General features: G+C 38.7%; 1 protein-coding gene across 2 annotated transcripts in view; it reads right to left on the reverse strand.

Moving 5' to 3' along the window:
- PGR (progesterone receptor) overlaps positions 1-22,146 on the reverse strand; it is a 104,660-nt gene that overhangs the window by 62,006 nt on the left and 20,508 nt on the right. For both annotated transcript variants that reach the window (XM_027087790.1, XM_027087791.1), the window contains exon 3: positions 1,226-1,342. In XM_027087790.1, the coding sequence (XP_026943591.1) occupies positions 1,226-1,342 (117 nt within the window). The remainder of the gene's footprint in view (positions 1-1,225; positions 1,343-22,146) is intronic.

Consider the following 22,146-nt stretch of genomic DNA (forward strand, 5'->3'; position numbering starts at 1 on the left):
TTCATTTTTTGCTGTTCCCAGTAAACAGTTGACTTTCCAGAAAAATCGTCACTGAATGCATCGTTTTTCAGTGTAAATACCTTTCTCCTTTTCCACTTATAAAGTTTCTATTCACTCTTTGAAAGCCTCCTCTCTGAAGCTTTTGCCAGCTCCCTCAGATAGAATTAATTCATTCTTTTGCTCTACTTGCATAGTAATGTTTGGAACTTCTCTTAAATCACCTACTCTTCTGTTTGATAATTATTTTATTACTGATTAGACTGTATCATGTTCACAGGCAGCAAAGACAGAACTAAGCAGGGTGCTTAACACAGTGGGCATTCAAAACATATTGGTCTCATACATTCCTTCTCAGAAGGTAACACATACCATTTACGGTACATGATCTGTGTTAGGTGGTATACTGAATATATATTTAAATAGTTATGAATTTTTTAAACCTGTGTTAGGAAAATTATAACTATAACATCCAACTCAGGATTTCAGAGACATTATTGCTTTAGGAAATGACTAAAGAAAATGAAAATATTAATCAGAGTAAAGGTTCAGGAGTGATTCTCCTCCCTGATACTCCCCATTAACTGACCCTGCTTAATACATTCCACAGCACTTATCATCATTTGACATATATATTTATTGCTCCTCCCCCCAGAGTGTAAGCTCCATGAAGACAGGGATTTGGTCCATTTTGTTTGCTGCTAACATTGCCAGAACTTAAAATAGTACCCAGTAAGTGTGAGTGTGCAATGTCTAGTTACTTAAAGAGAATGGGGGAGGGAAATAGAAAGGGAGGGGTTGAGAGAGAGAGGAAGGGATGGAGATTAATGTACTTAACCAATTCATGGAGTCAGTTTTTGAGCTGGAAGGGACTTCATTATTCTCATTTTATAGACAAAGAGACTGATGCTCAGAAAGGGTTGGTGACTTACTCAAGACTGCATAGGCAGTGAGTAGCAGAGCCTAAACTCCAACCATGTCACTTAATGAGAGGTTGGTGAACATCCCATAACATCTTCTTATAGGCAATACAGACAAATGGAGGTTTACTACTTCTCTATAACAAACTTCAACATGCTGGAAATCCACAGCATTAATGAGATGGTATTGATTGCTTCATCCAGACACCAATAATCAAGACAGAAATAAGAAAACTAGGATTTTCTGACCCACCGTCTTATAATGTAAATATCAGACAGTACGTTATTGATGAAAACATCATCATTACCTCCAAGAACCATGCCAGCCTGACAGCACTTTCTAAGGCGACATGCTGGGCAGTTTTTTCTGCGGATTTTATCAACAATGCAGTCGTTTCTTCCAGCACATAAGTAGTTATGCTGCCCTAAAAAACAAAAAAGTAAAAATTATTTTTATAATATCTAAAGACCACTGGAAAGTTTATGCAGTGACAACTGAAAAAGAGGAGAGGTGCACATTAGCAAGTGCATGACTGTCTCAGCCAGCCTCTTGCTTGCATAGCTGAATGCTGGTAATGCCCCAAACTTGCTTAATACTTTACCCATGCCTTCAGGAGCATGAGGGGAAATACAGCTTAGAAACCAATTCTAGGACTCCTTTAAAAATATTTTGTAAAAAATTTCTGTGCATCTTACTAATGGCGTCAGCATCAGAATGCTCTTAGATCATTGTTATTTGAAATTAGCTATACGTGGCTGATAAGCATTAGTGTGTTAAGATAGGCAAGTTCTAGTAAAACCTTTTCTTTTTGACATATAAACCTTCAAGAAAACAGATACAGACAATTAAAGAAGTCTCTGTAATAGGCTTTTTATAAAACCTATGTGTTTAATTCTTAAAATCCTGGAGCTAGCTCACTCTTAAAGGATCTCATGAATTTGAAGAGCATGTAAAAAAAATGTCATTAACTGTACTGACTTTATTGTCTGGTTTATTTTGGCTACAAATTAAAAAACAGGATAATAGAAATAATGACAAAGGGAGAAAAATTTAAAACAATGAGAAGAATTCAATTAAGAAGAGGACAGAAGAATTATAAAAAAATAAGGGTAAAACGTGATCCTGGGGTCATTTTGTGCAGGGGAAACCACTTATACCCTTCCAAAAGTCTGGAATAAGAATTTAATATTCAACGATGATGATTATTTAAACCAAAAATATGTTATATTTAATAAGGCATGGAGCAATCTAACTTACTTAGATTAAACAAAAATGAAAAAAAAATTTTCAGCTTAAACATGTAAATATTTATTAACTAGAAAATTTACTGCTTTGGCACTTCTTCTTTTCCAAAAAATTCCTATGAAACAGACTGTGAGACTTTTAATATCATCAGCATACTTAAACATAAAAAAATAATTTTAAAAATTATGGAATTTTCCTATAGTATTTTATATTAGTCTACATTAAAATCAGATCCACTCTTTTGGCCAAAGTTTGTAATACAGGAACACAGAGGTACCTTAAATGTGTGCTTAACTGAGCAGGGAAAAGGTTATGCGCCAATGGCGAATGGCAAAAAGGCCATGTCTATGGGATAGCTAATAACAAAATGGTTCTTGACCTGGGGTATTTTTGGATAAGAACAGATAGTCTTTTCTTAAAAATGTATTCCTCCACAAACTTATATTCATGTACTCTCACATACTAGTACTCATTCTCTTGTTTAGGAGTCCGGGGCATGGAGCTTTCCTCCTAATAAAGGGCAGTTATGAAGCTTCACATCCATGCCCACTAGATGAGCAGAATGTACTGCGTGCTACTTTCCGATCTAACTATGGTTTAATTTTTTTCCACAAGTTTTATTGGCAGGCTGCAGGAGTGAGTGTGGAAGTAAAAGTGTGTGTAAGTTTATCTATCTATTTATCTATTGATCTATCATCATTTATCTAGACTCTACACTGATTTCTCACGAGAGAACAGACAATAGAAAGCAAGATTTTCCATGTTATCCAGAGAACAAACTTAAACAAACAGTGTCAGAGATGTAATTGTTGTTTGAAGGGAGGCTGTTCTACTCTCTACTCCTCTGTCATGAATATCCAGAAACAAATCCTGAACCATCAGCAGCTGCAATGCTGCTGAGTTTTCTCATTTCTGTTTCTTAAATGATTTACAACAGTACCCCTTTCAGTGTTTCAAAGAGTCCCCATTAGAGGGCACTCAGTCTGTTCCTGAAACCATTCCTTCCTACCTGCTTTCAAATCTTCACCATCCATTTCCCCCTTTCTCTCCTAAAATCTTTATTCTCTGCCCCTCCAACGATGTCCTCCTGTCTCCTCAAGTTTTTCCATTTCAAAAATTCCAGCATCAAAGAAAAAAAAAACTGTCTCACTCTAAAGTCTCCTTGACTTCATCCCTTTCTTTGTCATCTAAGTTGTTGAAAAAGTCATCTATATTTACAGTCTTTATTCAATTTCCTTTACTCCTCAGCATACTGTAATTTGGCTTATACATTCACTGTTCTTATAAAGTGGAGTAACATCGTCAAAGATTTCTTCATTCCTAAATACAGTGAATTCTTCCTTGACTTTCTGTACAATTTGCTGTGGGTGATTTCTCTCCACACCTGTCCCCCATTTTATTTGAAGCATGTCTCTTCTGACTTTTCATCTTCTTTACAACAGTTCAGTTTAAGTTCCCACTGCTGATCCCTCTCCCTTTGCCTATTCCTTATATGTTGTATTCCACTGTACACACTAGGTGGGTAGTCTCATCATCTCTGCATGGCTCCAAAATCTCATCCTGAGCTTGGACCTTCCAACTACCTCTCTGTAGGTACCTCAAACTTAAAATATATGAACAAGAATTTAGTGATTATCTGGTCAAATTGTTCATTTCATAAATTGTATCATCAGAGAAATTTTGTAACAAATTAAGGAAATTCAAAACAGAAAATCATCTACAATCTCATTATCATGCAACTATTTTCATTTTCGTGTTTTCTTCCAGTCTGTCTATACAGACCTAGAAGGTATTTAACATCTATTTGTTAATATTTGTTAAGTAAATATATATGCACTTTTACAAAATCCTCATTAATTCAACAAATATTTATTGAGTGTTTACTGAGTATGTCCCAACGCTGTTTTTTGAATAATCCCTTTTCCCCACTTAATTGAAACGCCATCTTAACTGCATATACTGCAGTGCTGAAGAGCAGTTACTGAAGTCTGATTGCTTGTTCAAAGCTCATATCTGGGGCTTCCCTGGTGGCGCAGTGGTTGGGAGTGCGCCTGCGATGCAAGGGGCGCGGGTTCGTGCCTCGGTCCGGGAGGATCCCACGTGCCGCGGAGTGGCTGGGCCCGTGAGCCATGACCGCTGGGCCTGCGTGTCCGGAGCCTGTGCTCCGCGACGGGAGAGGCCACAGCAGTGAGAGGCCCGCGTACCGCAAAAAGCTCATATCTGAAACCTACAATCTGTAGGACAATAATAATAATAACAACAGACAATTACTAAGCACTTACTATGTGCTAGGCACTGTTACAAGCTATTTGCATATATTAACTCATTTAATCATCACAGCAACCTTGGGAGGTATTATTACTCCCATTTTATAAAATTAACTGAGGCACAGATAAGTTAAGTAACATGCTTAAGGTCACATAACTAGACATTTTAGCTTAATTAACCCAAGAGATTGTATAGGAAGTTAAGGGTATGAACTTTGGAGCAATACTGCTTAAGTTCGAAATTCAACCTCACTACTTATTAGCTGGGTGACCTATGGCAAGTAAAAGGAAGATAATGTTAATACCTTGGGCCACATTTAAGGACTAAATGAGCTCATGTAAGAGCTTAGGATAGTCTGGTATATAGCAAGTACTTAATGACTGTCTACTACAATTATGATTATTATCACATCCCTAAATGCCAAATACAGGTAGATCTGTTCTAGATATGACCCAAGAATTTTGTACCTAGCCAAGTTTTTCACTTTTAAAGGCAATTGAAAGACATTCTCAAATATGCATAAAATCAGGAAATAAGGCCCTGATATACTACTCTTCCTAAAGAGATTCCTAAAGATGTAACCTAGCCAACAATAGATGAGTTACAATAGAGATTGCATGAGAGAAGAAGTCTGGTGTGAAAGGATTGATAACAAGTTCTAAATAAGTTGAAATATATATTTAAGTATAAATAAAGAAATTATAGTTACCAAATAGAATGCAATCCTTATAACTCTTGGGGGCAAAACCGATAAGCATTTCAAGACTGCACGTTTGATGGGAAGGAATATCTCTGGTAATTAAAGCTACCGGCATGACGTCACTACCTTGAGGAATTGGCATGACTCATATCAACATAGATTCATATAAAGAATGGAATGACAATGAAATCTGGAAGCTCAGTCCACTCTAGGCTATGGTTACGTTTAACGCTAATTTTGGGCTGTCAAAACTGCAACGCAGCTACAGCATCATGCAAGCAAATATAGGGGGTATAGTTAGAGGTTAATCTTCTCTAAGAGATCTTTTGGCTTAAGAAATGTTGCAGCCAGCCAATCCCAACTAGAGATGACTAAAATAAGCTGGCATGGGGCCCAGGCTTGCCTCCTACCACAACACTTGGCCTGGACTCAGAGCCACCAAGAAGGCAAGGGATATAGAAAGGACCACTCCATTACATGTGTCAATCCACCAAGTACCTGGCTGTATATGCAGATGAAGAAAGTTCACACCTAAAAGCATTGGCTCTGTTACAAAAATCTGGGAAGTCTGCAAAATACTAAACTCTGGTGGGTGCAAATCCAACATAATGTCTGTTGCTACCACTTTTCTTCAGACAGTAGTCCCAAATTTATATCCTGGCTTCGAAAAACACATCCACGTCCAGATCCACTTGCTGATTTCTCGTTAAGTCACAGATTGATGGTTCAAATTGCATATTGCTACTGCTCCGGAGTCCAACATAACATTGTCACTATACAATGAGTCTATAAAAAGTTACTGTATTAAACCACTCTATGCATTCTACTTTCCAATGTCCCTGCAGTCTACCTACACCGTCACCCTCAGGAGTTACAAGACATTCAGGAGTATTTATAAGCTATGGGTCACCACAAACAGAAAGAGGGGCATAATGATCAACAATAGGAGAGTTTATCCAAATAAGAGATACTGTCTACATCTCCCTCGTAATATATACAGCATTTGCCCCTGTTGAAAACCAGAGAATTATTACCTGAAGTCTCTAATAGAGCACCATTTTTTCTTTCTCCTTGGAAAACCTCTTACCTCCTTTATGGTGGGAAAAGTGAAAGGTGAGTACTAACTACTATGTCTTTTCTTTTTAATTACTTACTCTCTTATTTTCTTTATGCTCCAGTTGTACTACATTGTACAACATCATTGTATTTCCCCAAACTCTCTAATGTCTCTATGACTCTCGCCGCTTTTCCAAATTTATCTGCTTGGCAAACTCTTACTCATCTTTCAATTCTGGTCTTAACTGACTGATCCTAGAAAGGTGTGGATTTTCTTCTGTTGTGCAACTGCACCTTCCATATCTTCCTCTTATAAATGCTGTGTGCCTGCTTCCCCTACACTCTGTGAGAGTAGAAACTAGGTCTTTAGATACTTGTGTCTAATAAGAGTTTGGTAAATGTTTGTTGAATACATGTAAACCTAATTATATGCATTATTTCACCAACAGTCATAAATATATTTCTAATCAACAATATAAGATCTATAATAATATTTCATTTATTGTCATAAAAATCACTTGCTCCAGATTTTTATTTACCACCTTTCAACATTTATTTTTATTACAGAGTGCCTTTTATTTCAGTAAATTCCTTGCCTTTTTATACCAGTAAATGATAAGTTACATGTAGAGCCTTTAACAAGCTTATTTTTAATAGCTAACTTTTCAAAAACATAAATATTTTAAACTATCTCTGAAAAACATATGTTTAACAATGTAAAATAGGGATTATTGAATGGTTATATTTATATACTGTTTCTAATTGGTCTCTATATTTAACATTTTAATATAACTCCATGTTACTATTATTTAAAAAATCATATTCTGTGAAAATAAAAGCACTATTAAAATATGATTAGCACTATTAAAATATGATAATTTTATTTGTCTAGTGATGTACAAAAATTTTAGGTACAGGACAAATAAAATTCCATTTTAATTGAAATGAATCTCTTTATTATAAGCTAGAAAGAGATTTACCTTTAAAATAAGAAATCTATAGTATTTGTGTTGCCTCTCCGAGCACAAATGAACACATTTCAATTTAGTTTGAGAGAAGTCACAATTTTTCATGGCTTTTTATGAAAAGGAGAGGGAAATATGTAGCAAAATGACAGGAGAAATGAGTATATGCTCAACAGATAAAGGAGCAAATAAGAAAATGTATGATATAACCCACCAAAATTTGGGCTTGAGGTAATATAAGCTAGTGCAAACAGGAACACTCTTTCCACCACAAATACACAAATAGTGGATAAACTATGGTAGAAGCATGTTGTCAAATTACAGTCAAGGAAGAGCAAAGGAAGGAAGGGAGGGAGGGAGGGAGGAAGGAAGGAAGGAAGGAAGAAAGGAAGGAAGGGAATTTAATAAGTCAGAAAAAAAGAAAGATATGAAAGCCAGAGGGGTAAACTTGAGTGAATTTTGCAGTAATGCAAAAACATTTCAGATGCAGATATAGGATCTAGGAGCCAAGAGCTGGGGTTTGAAGCCCATGAGAGTTTGGTATATGTGACATCAGGCTTAATGGGAGAAAGGGGCAGGAACTGAAGTTTGCACAAAATGGAGACTCTCTAAAGGCTGTCTTATTCATGAAAATAGTGATCAAAAACACTACCAAGAATATTTTTAAAATATTTTTAAAGAATATTTCATCGAAGCCAGGAATCTGTCCAAAACTTTGAGTTGGGATAGGAGTTATTATCCACGACTAAAAACAACAAACAAAAATCTTGGACTTTACAGTAGATGATTTTCACTACCACACGGTGTATAAACCTGCGCCACGGAACAAATACTGGTCCAGGACCAGTGAAATCCCCAGGATCCTCAGAGAGGCACATACAAAACTTACCTTGTAAGGATAGGTACGCACATATGAAAAAAAAATTGTACAAGAAACTTTATAGAAACAGTGTTCATAAACAGTCCCAAATTGAAAACAACCCAAATGATCATCTACAGCATAAAGTATAAACAAACTCTATTTTGTTCATTCAATGCATCATACAGTAATGAGAATGAATGTCTAGCCCATGCAAAAATGTGAATGGACTCCATGAGTATAATGTTACATGAAAGAACTAGACGCAGGAAAATGTACGACTCCATTAATATAAAGTTCCAAAACAGTTAAAACTATCTATGATGTTAGAAGCCAGTTACTTTTAGGGAGTGATTAGAAGGGGTGCAAGGAGACATTTGGAAAGCTAATGATTTAAAAGATTTTTTGACCTGGGTTATGGTAACAAGGTTTCCATGGTTTGCTTAGTGATAATTCATTAAGATCTACACCTTTAATTTGAGCACTCTTCTGAAGCTATTTATGTCAATAAAAAATTTCCTTCTTTCTTTTTTAAAATGGTTCCACCTATGAGGATAGCCTAGAAGGCATTGTGGTCCAACAGAGGGACTCTGTATAGGGCTAACCACTGGAAGTCCAGAGGCTAAGGAGTCCAGAAAAGAAGAGAGGCGTCACCTGCATTGCAGGATTACAGTTGGGGCTTCCCAGTGAAATATCCCCAAGAATCCTACCAAAGTATCTTGCCAGAGAAAGAGTCAACTACAATCATCTACCAAACAGAGAACTCCAGTGACAGTCATGTATGTACCTGCCGTGTACAACTGTGCCTTTCCCTTCAACCCCTCTTCCCATGCCTTAGCCCTGAAAAGGTCAAAATCAGCTGCTAATCAGTTTTAATGAGTGTGAGCAGGGTGAGAAGGAGGTGATCTTGTTCTTTCTTCCCTGCAGGCTTCAGGCCCCAGGCCCCAAGCAGTGCTGAGCTGGGGCAAAGGAGAAATCCTAAATTAGATGAGAGTTTGTAATTTTTACTGTATTGCTGGCCTGCACATTTTGATCCTGAGATAAGATTGTTCTGATTAAAAACTATATGATTGGACTAAGATTTCATGCAGAGGATGGAAGAATAAAGGTCATACTAATATTGGTACTTTGAAAAAAATATATATGTGTGTGTGTGTATAAAACAATCAGGGAACTATTTTAATGTTACTAGAAATGTGAGTGTAAACCAGTGGTTCTCAACCAGAGGCAATTTTGCCTCCATTCCCCACCTCCACTCTGGGACATTTCACAATGCCTGGGGACACTTTTGTTTTACACAACTGAGGGGTTAGGTGCTACTGAGGAGAGGCCAGGGATGTTGCTAAACATCCTACAATGCACAGGACAATCCCCACAATAAAGAATTAACTGGCCCAAAATAGTAACAGTGCCAAGCTTGAGATATCTTGGTGTTAACTCATGATTGCCCTGCTTTTTCAAAAAGACGTATTTTCTAGGTCTGTCCACTGAAAATGCCCAGAAGCAAAAACAACCATAGCCGCAATAAACACTAGGATCCAGACTGATCATCATTTTCATGATATCATTTTCATCTGAAAGCAACCAGGGCTCCTTGGAGAAGTGGCTGATGCAGGACTGGGATACTTCGTTGTGACAGAGTTTCACATTATTGAGAGTTAATGAAATGTGTCAAAGCTACATTGACCAAAGATAAGACAATTTCTACATCAAAAAGAATATAGTTTAAGTGATTAAAATACATTGACTATATATAGTTTAAGTGATTAAAGCACATTGACTATATAAAAAGCCATGAGTACAAAATGAACTCACTGGAAACTACTGGAGGTTGCTAGGGCATAAACTCATTACTTTGAAAATTGATAATTAAAAAGAAATAATTAAGCAACTAATAGGTCTTCCAGTATAAATTTTAATATTACTAAATTGCCTTTTGGAAGAGAGAAATAATAAAAAGATTTTATAGCTCATAAAATTAGAAGAAATAATAGAAGTAGAATATAACCCTTTTGCAATCTCTAAGGAAATGACCACCACCTGTGAAGTATGACAAGACCGTTAAAAAACTCCTCTATTTTCCCACTACATATCTGTGTGATGCCATGTTTTCTTTATATGCTTCAACCAAAACAACATATTGCAACAGATTAAATGTAGACAACGGTATGAGACACAGCTGCATTCTATTAAGGCAGACATTAAAATGACTTTTAAAAATGTAAAACAATGTCACTGTTGTCATTAAATTTTTTTGGTTTGGAAAATTAACATCTCATGGGTTTGCTATTTTTTAAGTGAGTTAATAAAAAATGTTTTAAAAATTATCAGTTTTAATTCTAATATGACAAATATTGATAGATATAATCCACATAACAAAAACTCTTTGGGTTCTCCATAATTTTTAAGCATGTAAAAAGATTATGAGACCAGAGTGCTTGAGAACCACTGGCCTATGTATGATTCTTCTCAAAATATTTAATCTGAATCTAATCATGTGGAAAAAAAATCAGACAAATCCAGACTGTGAGAATTTCTACAACAGCTGGCCTGGACTCCTTAAAAATGTTAAAGTCCTGAAAAAGAAAAAAAAAGGTGGAAGATCTTTTTAGATTAAAGACTTAATGAAATACATAGTTTTTGATTGGATCCTGCATGAAAAAACAATCTATATGGGACATTTTCGGAACAATTGGGAAAATTTGAATACTAGCTATATATTAGATAAAATTATTATACCAATGTTAAACTTTGTGGTGTGATAATAATATTGTGGTTATAATGTTATTGTCCTTGGGAACACATTTTTGAAATCTTGAGAGGTGAAATACTACGTCTGCAACTTACTTGCAAATAGTTGAGTACAGATATTCATTTACCAGTATTCTTTCGAATTTTCTAGAAGCAAAGTATTCTGAATACCCATACAGAATGAGATAAAGGTTTGGACTAGTTTTTCCAATTAGCCAAACAGGGGCTGGTCATATAAAACCAGAGTGAAGTGGGGGGGAGAATGAATATCTGGCAGAGTGTGAAAAAAGCTGGACGATCATGAACCAGTAAGTTTTAAAGTATCTTAATGTAAGATTCAAGGGTTCTTGAGTAAAGTGAAGAAAAAAGGTGTGGGGGGAAGGGGAGAAGGAAGGAGACAAATTTTTTTTTTTCTTTTGCTGGATGCGGGCCTCTCACTGTTGTGGCCTCTCCCATTGCGGAGGCCGCTCTTGTGGCTCTGGACGCGCAGGCTCAGCGGCCATGGCTCACAGGCCTAGCCGGTCCGTGGTATGTGGGATCTTCCTGGACCAGGGCACGAACCTGTGTCCCCTGAATCAGCAGGCGGACTCTCAACCACTGCGCCGCCAGGTAAACCTGAGACAAAATTTTATCGACCCACACTATGGGTAAGTATACTAGGAACTTAACTGGTTTATTTCATGTAATCCTTATAAATAAAATAGACATGACACAGGTATTTAATTTTCCCAAGGGGAAATGGCTAGTAAGATACATGGAAATACGATAAAAAGATAGAGTAGATATACGAGGCTCAGGCTGGGAACAAAGAGGGCACAGAATATGTTCTTTGAGAACAGAGACACCTGTACTGGGCACCAGACATGAGCGTGGCACTTGCAAGGGCTGCTCTGGAGAGTTACATCACCCTGGCATGTAGCAAGGGCCAGAGAAAGGCACCTCCTATCTCTGAAATAAGAGTGTTGCTAAGCTTCATCCTGAACCAGAGGGCACCCCAGGAATCCAATTTCATATATGTGAGAATGTATGTTGCCTTCACCCAAGAATAGCAACTCAGCTTGATGGCAATATCCCAGAATTTAGTGCTTCAAACAGGAAGTCTAACGTCAGCCCAATTTTTATTTCCTGGTAGTTAACCAGTTATTTTTTTTCTTGTTTAAACTCATGGAGCCTGTATTTTTTCTATGTAAAATGAAAAACTTGTTTAATATATGCAAAGGTAGAGCTTTTTACGTTATATCTGTTTGGGGCAGAGTGAGCTATTTTGATGTACAGAATAAAATTTTTATTTAACTATTTAATCTACTTCTGTCATCCAAGTTCTGTCACCTATTAACTATAAATCCTTGAATAAATCATTTAACTTCTTGGTGCTTCATTTTCCACATCTATAATATAATAGTTAAAAAGCTATCTGAGAGTTGAATAAAATAACGTGTTAACACGTACCGCTATGACAAATTAGAATAAATGCTTAATAGGTAGTAATTATGACAGTTCAGTAGACAAATACTTATTGAATATATTCCATGTCTTGGCATGGAGACTCCCAGGAGACTCCCAGTGTCCCATGGAGACTCCCAGGAGACTCCCAGTCTCCCATGGAGACTCCCAGGAGACTCCCAGTCTCCCATGGAGACTCCCAGGAGTCTCCCAGGAGACTCCCAGGAGACTCCCAGTCTCCCATGGAGACTCCCAGGAGACTCCCAGTCTCCCATGGAGACTCCCGGGAGACTCCCAGTCTCCCATGGAGACTCCCAGGAGTCTCCCAGGAGACTACTTTTCATAATCAGTTAATAATTTTGTTTAACTTGTTTTTTAGTTTATTTTTCAGAAACACTGATTATTTATAGGTTGGATATCTGCTCTCTATTCATAATATCTGTTATTCAACAACACAGTGATAAGACCATATGCCTTATAGTCAAATAGACTTCCACTCAAATTCTAGTTCCATCACTAGTGACATCTTGAGTAAATTATCTTAGTTTTCCCACCTATAAAATGGAAATAAACACTATAAAAGGCTGTTATATGGATCAAATGAGCTAAATTAGATAAAATAGCACACAGAGTACTACATAGTCAAAACAATAAATCACAGGTTGAAATTTTCACCAATTTGCCGTTTTTCCTTCATTGTGAAATAACTCTTTAAATATGAACTCTACATAACTGATTTTATTTTCTGCTCTTTATGGATTCTGATACAGAGTTTAAATCTGCTATTACATTTTTGGAGCTTACTGCGGCATTTTTTAATCTCATCCAGCTACATTTTCATCTCATCTAGTTCTTTCCTATGAAATTCATTCTTGTTTTGCAGACACTGTCATCTTTTGTCTTAATAACTGAAAGCAGATTATTACCCAAATTTGTCTTCTGTTTCTTTTAGCAGATCAATTTTAAATAAGCTTTTTCCTAAAATTAAATGTATTACTGATAGAGGTGGTTAAACAACTTGAAACACTCTAGTGGAGGAATGTGACTGTTAAATGAGAGAGTGGAAGTCACCAAAGTTTGTTCCAGGACGTTCACTGAAGCTGGAAGTTAGAATGAGTTGGATGAGTGAAGAGTGTCAAGAAATGAAATTAGAATGGAAAGAACCAATTGCCAACATCCTGAGAGTTGGCTTGGATTGTCTGAGGAAACTGGTAAGGTTAGAGCTGCCCCAGTCAGCAAGAATTGTAGTGGAGAGGAAGGTCAGAGTGCAACGGGACTCAGATCCTGTAGAGCCTTGGAGACCACTGTAAGAACTTTGTTTTTTCTCTGAAAGAAATATAGTGCCATTGCAGAGTTTTGAGTAGAGGACTTACATGATCTGGCTTAAATTTTAACAGTATCACTTTGGCTTCTAGGTTGAATATAGACTCTACAGGGACAAGAGTAGAAACGAGACCAGTTAAGAGGCTGTTGAAATAAATCCAAAGGAGAATAATTGTGGCTTGAGGTGGTGATAAGAGATCAGATTCTGGATATAATCTGAAAAAGGAACTAAATAGTTTATAGAATCTTACCAAGTGACATTCCAATATTTAATTTTTTAAAGGCCTCAATGCTACTATTCAAAATTGTTTCCTCTTCTTTCTTCTCTTCATCACTTTAAATTTAAATTCTTTCTGACTATGTATCAGCTTCTCACCCATTCTTCCTGAGGCTAGTTCTACTGCTCTCTTTATAAACAAAATGATGCCTCCAGATCTGTTCTGAACTCTCTCCTAATTATCCACTTATCTTTAAAGTTGTAAAACACTAAATTGTATGCAGCAACCAATTAGTTACACCTGGTACTTTTACTTATCTATTTAGAAAACCTGCAGGCATTTAGGGGCGGTAAGGGATTACATACAAAATTTTTAAAAGCCACACAATTATTTGACCTTAAGAAAATTTCACATACTACTGAGAAAGGAGGTGTTTAAGACATCTATATATCGATAAACAAATGAAAAAAATCACAAAACTCTATGTCAACAAGGTTGTTTAAATCACCGTACCACTCTGATGCAAGATTATGACTCTTTACACACATGTAAATGCTTCTTTCCCTCATATTTTTATAGTTTATTTTTTCTCTTGAGTATAGTAATCCTGAATTTATCATTGTTCAACTTCATTACTTTGTTCAAATTTCTGTTTAGGCATATCAAGTGACTTAAGATTCTGTTATAATTCTCTGGAGTCACCCCAGTCTCACCTGAAATTGGCTTTGTAAAAAACTAGAATTATACGGACAATTAATTAGCATTTTCCTACTCGTTTTTTAGGTCTAGGCCCCCAAATATATGACTGTACTACTACCAGATTGTTAAGAGTTTTATGATAAATCTCTTAATCGTGTCTTACTTCAAATAGTGCTCAATGGTGTGGTTAGTTTTTGGAGTCTGGCAGAACCAGCTCTACCACTAACTGGCCGGGTGACCTTAGCAAGTTACCTTCCCTCCCTGTCTCAATTCTCGTATTGGCAGAGTGGGGATGGTAATAGTAACTCCTCAAACAACTCCTGAGAATTAAAGGAGATAATGAAAACAGTACCATGTTTCTACTATTGTTTCTGGTATAGAATAAAGACACAAAAAGTCTCCACCCTTCTATAATATGGAAGAACAAGGTCTGACTCCATGTTGGATCTGTTTCTTTTACTTTGACCATTGTTTTCCATTGCTTTTGTTCTGTCTATAGCTATAGGCATACATAATGGCCTGCCTCAGGGAACCCTGCCCCTCTGCCTGAATGTTAAACTAAAGTGTCTTTGTTCCGCTCACAGGGAAACACCCTGACCCTGCCCACCTGTGAATGGCTACAGAAAATAAGAAATTAACACATGCCCTCCCCAAGGCTGGCCAAAACCAGGAGATATTTTGCAAGACTTGGGGTCTTTTTAACTTTAATTCCTCACCTCCTCCCCCTCTCTGTTCTATAAAAGAAACTAGCATGGTGACCCCAATAAGATGGTACTCTATGACGCTAGTCCAACATCTTCTCAGACACCCTGCTTTCCAAATAAAGTCACTATTTCCAAATAAAGTCCTCAATACCTCATCTCCCAATTTACTGACCTGTTGTGCAGTGAGCAGATCTAGCCTGGACTTGGTAACACTTCCTCCTTTTCCTCTCACATTTTTTAGAATTCTTCCTGGAGAAGGGAGTATTTTTGGTAGGGGCAACTGCCCATCTGGCTTCTACACTTTGACTTCACTGCTTCAGGGAATGAAAAGTATCTTCTCACCAAAGGTAAAGGCCCTGATCTAGATCAAATAGTATTTTAAATCATCTTAGAACTGCCCTCCTGGCATAACTTTTTGCCCATCTTCACCATTGCTTCTATAGTTACCTTCTCAAAAACGAAGCTGATCTTGCTACCTCCCAGATTAAAGACTCTGGCTGCCCCTCTGAGTAAAGCAGGACTTTACTATGCATAAGAAGAAGCTGAACAGGTCACTGAAATGCAGATTTCTGAGTTCTTTTCCTAGACATTTTGATTCAGCATATCTGGGTTGAGGCTCAGAAATCTGCATTTTAAACCAGTACTCCAGGTTACTGGTTCCCAGACAGAAAGGTTTGAAGACCAAAATGGGAGGAACATTGGCTTACCAAACAAAATCCAAAATAAATTAGGAGATAACTTTTGGACAGAATAGTTCAAGATGTTCAGTAGTCATCTGTGAAGATATCAAGTTGACAGCCAGATATATGAGTCTAGAGTTCAGCAGAAAAGTCTGGACTAGAGATAAAAATTTGGGTGTGATCAGGATATGGATGATTTATCTAAAGTCATGAGACTAGATTAGCTCTCTGAGGAAGTAAGTATAAAAACAGGGGTCCAAATACTGAGCACTGGGCCCTCCAATGTTAAAAGCTAAAGGAGAAGAGGAGACTGAACAGGAACAAGTGAGGAAAATCAAGAGCGTCGTGTCCTGAAAGCCAAGTGAAGAAAGCATTTCCAAGAAGGTGGAGCAATCAACTGTCAAATGCCACCAATAGATCAAGTAGGATGGGACTAAGAATTGCCCGCCAGATTTTGCAATGTGGTAATCTTGACAAGGGAAGTCTTGGTGAAGTAAGTGTAAGAGACAAAAGACTGATTGGATTAGGCTTAAGAGAGAACGGGAGCAAAAATTTTTTGGAGGAGTTTGGCTGCAAAAGGAGTAGAGAAATGGTTGGTAGCTGAAGGATGAGAAAATCAACAGAAGTATTTTGGTTTTATTTTATTCTAAGATGGGAGAAATAATAGCATGTTTACATGCTGATGAGAATGGTCAATGAGAGAGGGGAAAAATTGGTTCAGGGAGGAGAAAAATTGCTAGAGCCTGCCCTTGAGTCAACAGGAGAAGACTGGACCTAATGTACAAGGGTAGAAGGCTGGCCTTGGGGAGGAGTGCAGATCCCTAGTAACAGGAGGAAAAGTCAATTATGGGTTAGATGCCACCAGGAGTACATGGGATGGTAGCAGTTTCTGGAAGTTTTGTTAGAAAGTTAGGAAGCCAGGTCATCAGCTGAAAGTGAGGATGGGAGAGTGTTGGAAGGCTGAGAAGAAGGAGAAGGTGGAAGACAGTCATCCAGAAACCATGAATGGACCGTTTGCAGGACAGGTTATTTAGTCAAATATTCGTTTTTCAATCCTACCTACCAATTATGCAAAATTTCTTTTCCCCTGAAATTCAGCTAGCAAATTTTTACCCTCCCTAATGTAAATTAGTTTTTGTTACAAATAATTAGGACAAAGAGGCACTAAATAATGGATAAGAAGAAACATAATGGATAAGAGAGAAGGTTCTCTGGGTTCCAATCTCAGCTTTGCCATTTATTCACTATTTGCCTGTCCAAGTGAGTGAACCACCTTGTGCTTCATGTAATACATTTAGCCAAGTTCCTGGTATGTAATAAGTGTTATATAAATGCCACTATTACTACTAAATATAATAACCATTGACACCCTGGAAGATATTTTTTAAGAAGTTAGAAAATTCTATTTCCAAGTGTATGTACTTATGAAACTTTTTATCTATAATGTACTCATGATGCCTTCAAAACAAAATCAAATAACAGGATCATCTACAGACACCTGATTTTCAAAATGCTCTCTACATCACAAAGCTGTCTTGCAAAAGGCAGTCACTTCTGTTTTTCTATCCAAAACATTGTCTTTAACTTGAAGGGGCAGATGAAGTGTCCCTTCTGCTAAGTAGCATACTATTGAAACAACTTGTTATCATAGGAAATGTCAGCAATTTGGAACACATATACTTTTATAAAGGAAAATATGTAGCTTACCTTTAAACCTGACAACTCTTTTAAAGTACTGTGCAATGAGAAAACCATTGTGTGGTAAAAGGTTTTCACTGTCACGCTTCACTATGTTGCAAAGTATTGTTATGATTCTACTGTATCTTAAGGGCCTTGTGTTAAAAATCTGCCACAGTAATGACATCTTTCAGAGCTTTGTTCACTTAAAATTCCCACTTATTTGCTGCAACATATATCTTACCAATGAAGGAAGCAGTAAATGAATTTCATAAATGATGCTACCTGTAACCTTAACTTGAACCTTTTTTTTAATATCACAGCAAAAGTCCTATCAGTGGTTTATGCAGCCTTTCCATAAAACATTCATTTAGAAAAGAAGGCAGTTACTATTGAGACTACATCTTTGCTTTACAGACTCATCAAAAACACTTTTTCTGTATATTTCATTCTTGAAATAAAACCTAGCAACCAGTAAAATCCCATCATAAGGCAGCTAGTGCTAATGAGATAATGTTAACTCAGATTAACTCTCAAACAGCTCCTGTCCTCCAGCCATCTCCTATTCTTAAAAATCAAGAGGAGAGTGAGCCTGGGCAGAGAAAAGGCAGGCAACTGCATCAACCTTGATATGTGCTAGTTGCACTAGGTAGACCAACAAAATGGGTACTAACCAACCAGATTTCCTGGACTCTCTGCCTATGAGATCCAGAATCTTTTCCATTGGTGTAAAGGCACTAGTTTTAAACCATTGGTTTAAGCATGGTGTAAAAATAACAATTGAGACTAGATACATTTGGACTGCACAGTGGACTGCTTGAGATCCAATCATTTCATTAGCCTCGAGTAACACAACGTCAAAGTTTACTAAATTGAACTTTTTGGTGATTACCTTTTGCCAGTAACTCATTGTAATACCAACCAAGACCTGTGAAACTCTGTGTTCTTTCTTTTGTCTAATAAACCTCCCACACCATAATTTTTCTAATATTTATTTTTTTTAATCTTGAGCAATGTTTTCTATATATTTTCCAAAAGTATTTGCTGAATGCATTTTATCTGGCCACCCAGTTATTTTACATGTATTATTTGTTTTGTTTTAGATGTACTATTTCAGTCATTTATTCTATAGTAGGAAGAACAGCAAAAACCTGTGTATGTGGGTTTTTCCTTAGAAACCCTCAAAGGAGGCTTCTAAACATTTTTCATTAGGTTACATGCAATTTGTGAATGACTAAATTGAGTATTACATGACCTTAAACATTGCTAAAAAATTGTACAGGTTGTCCTCAGGTTCTGAACACTAAATTTTTAATGCCTAGTTTACAATAATGGCTTCATACAGTTATTAGCCAAGATCTCTAGCAAAACATATTCTTAGAGCAAGGTTCATTTTTTATGATAATGTATATAAATCCATATTTCAAATTGTTGTCTTGATAAATTCTAATTTTTTCAATTTCGTGACAGGCCTGACTACATTGTCTAGAGATCTACATCTGAGGAACTATTACTGGAGTTAGGGGAATTCCAGCCCCACCACTTTTCTTGTTCACTGTGCTTTATTAATTGGTATTATCTTTAATCTGTGGTTTATTTGCAGATCCAGGTAAGCTGCAGTACTTTGCCATACCCGAAGCATGAATTAAGGGGGGATTTGCACTCGTCAACACCTCTGCACCATGGAACTTGGGCACCTATTAGGAGGCCTTGCACTCCAAAAGCCTCTGACGTATGCTTTGAAAGAGCACGCCAGGACAGATACCATTGATATCAATGATTCATTTCTTATTTTCAAATAATAATAAATAACATTTCCTTCACACATCTCAATGCACAGCCCCTGGGGTGGGTGCATCATATTAGAAATATATTGGCGGTCTAGTATATTTGGGGAAAAATGGCTCACTCCAGACCTAATAAATGCTCGTGGCTCTTTCTGCAGTACTTTCTTTCTGGGCTCCTTGCCACACATACTGGACATCACCACCTTCCTTCATTTCCCCAAAGCAACAGGAAGACAGAGTGATTAAGTAAAGTGAAAGTTCGCTTAAGGTTTCAGGGTAGCTGGAGGTAATGAAAACACAAGTCAGTAAATAATGCCAAATTTGCTGCCAGACATTACCATTCCTAGGGATTTATCAAACATCCCCTATAACAGGGAATTTCTCACAGGCATTTATTTCTCTTTGTACCCTAGCCCTTTACTCTGTCGTTAGGCCCTCTCTCTATTCCCTACCTCTTGCACCAGCTGCCAGCTGACAACCCTCTTAATATTATCCTTGTACACAGAGAGGTTCAGTTCTTCACATGTTCATCTCCCTCAACCCCAAGTTTGCTCTGGACTGACCTTTGCATAAAGAAACATTCGCTAAAGTGCTCTGCTTAATGAAAGATCAACCATCATGGTCTCTACTGTTAACAACTCAAAAGCTGCCACAAGCTTTGAAATTATGAAGGTTTAAAAAATTGAATATTTTCGGACTTCCGGGAAGATGGCGGAAGAGTAAGACGCGAAGATCACCTTCCTCCCCACAGATACACCAGAAATACATCTACGCGTGGAACAACTCCTACGGAGCACCTACTGAATGCTGGCAGAAGACCTCAGACCTCCCAAAAGGCAAGGAACCCCCCACGTACCTGGTTAGGGCAAAAGAAAAAACTAAACAGAGACAAAAGGATAGGGACGGGTCCTGCACCAGCGGGAGAGAGCTGTGAAGGAGGAAAAGTGTCCACACACTAGGAAGCCCCTTCGCGGGTAGAGACTTCGGGAGGCGGAGTGGGGGAGCTTGGGAGCCGCGGAGGAGAGCACAGCAACAGGGGTGCGGAGGGCAAAGCGGCCAGATTCCAGCGCAGAGGATCGGGCCGACCGGCACTCACCAGCCGAGAGGCTTGTCTGCTCGCCCGCCGGGGCGGGCGGGACTGGGAGCTGAGGCTCCGGCTTTTGTCGGAGCGCCGGGAGAGGACTGAGGTTGGCTGCGTGAACACAGCCTGCAGGGCGTTAGTGCACCGCGGCTAGCCGGGAGAGAGTCCGGGGAAAAGTCTGGACCTGCCGAAGAGGCAAGAGACTTTTACGTCCCTCTTTGTTTCCTGGTGCACGAGGAGAGGGGATTAAGAACGCTGCTTGAGAGAGCTCCAGGGACGGGCGCGAGCTGCGGCTAAAAGTGCGGAGCCCAGAGACAGACATGAGACGCTAAGGCCGCTGCTGCCGCCACCAGGAGGCCTGTGTGCAAACACAGGTCACTAGCCACACGCCCTTCCGGGGAGCCTGTGCAGCCCGCCACTGCCAGGGTCCCGGGATCCAGGGACAACTCCCCCGGGAGAACGCACGGCGCGCCTCAGGCTGCAACGTCACGCCGGCCTCTGCCGCTGCAGGCCCGCCCCACACTCCGTGACTCTCCCTACCTCCCGGCCTGAGTGAGCCAGAGCCTCCGAATCAGCGGCTCCTTTAACCCCGTCCTGTCTGAGCAAAGGACAGACGCCCTCCGGCGATCTACACGCACAGGCGGGGCCAAATCCAAAGCTGAGCCCCTGGGAGCTGTGAGAACAAAGAAGAGAAAGGGAAATCTCTCCCAGCAGCCTCAGAAGCAGCGGATTAAAGCTCCACAATCAACTTGATATACCCTGCATCTGTGGAATACCTGAATACTCAACGAATCATCCCAAATTAAGGAGCCCTGTGGATGAAAGGCTCTTGGTGCTGCAGCCAGGAGTCAGTGCTGGGCCTCTGAGGTGGGAGAGCCAACTTCAGGACACTCGTCCACAAGAGGCCTCCCAGCTGCACATAATATCAAACAGCAAAAATCTCCGAGAGATCTCCATCTCAACGCCAGCACCCAGCTTCACTCAACGACCAGCAAGCTACAGTGCTGGACATCCTATGCCAAACAACTAGCAAGACAGGAACACAACCCCACCCATTAGCAGAGAGGCTGCCCAAAATCATAATAAGTCTACAGACACCCCAAAACACACCACCAGACGTGGACCTGCCCACCAGAAAGACAAGATCCAGCCTCATCCACCAGAACACAGGCACTAGTACCCTCCACCAGGAAGCCGACACAACCCACTGAACCAACCTTAGCCACTGGGGACAGACACAAAAAACAACAGGAACTACGAACCTTCAGCCTGCAAAAAAGGAGACCCCAAACACAGTAAGATAAGCAAAATGAAAAGACAGAAAAACACACAGCAGATGAAGGAGCAAGATAAAAACCCACCAGACCTAACAAATGAAGAGGAAATAGGCAGTCTATCAGAAAAAGAATTCAGAATAATGATAGTAAGGTTGATCCGAAATCTTGGAGATAGAATGGACAATAGAATGGACAAAATGCAAGAATCAGTTAACAAGGACCTAGAAGAACTAAAGATGAAACAAGCAACAATGAACAACACAATAAATGAAATTAAAAGTACTCTAGATGGGATCAATAGCAGAATAACTGAGGCAGAAGAACGGATAAGTGACCTGGAAGATAAAATAGTGGAAATAACTACTGCAGAGCAGAATAAAGAAAAAAGAATGAAAAGAACTGAGGACAGTCTCAGAGACCTCTGGGACAACATTAAACGCACCAACATTCGAATTATAGGGGTTCCAGAAGAAGAAGAGAAAAAGAAAGGGACTG

Source organism: Aethalodelphis obliquidens, unplaced genomic scaffold (assembly GCF_003676395.1).
Source record: "Aethalodelphis obliquidens isolate GAN/ISIS:26980383/991018 unplaced genomic scaffold, ASM367639v1 scaffold60, whole genome shotgun sequence".
In the NCBI taxonomy this organism is placed as follows: domain Eukaryota; kingdom Metazoa; phylum Chordata; class Mammalia; order Artiodactyla; family Delphinidae; genus Aethalodelphis; species Aethalodelphis obliquidens.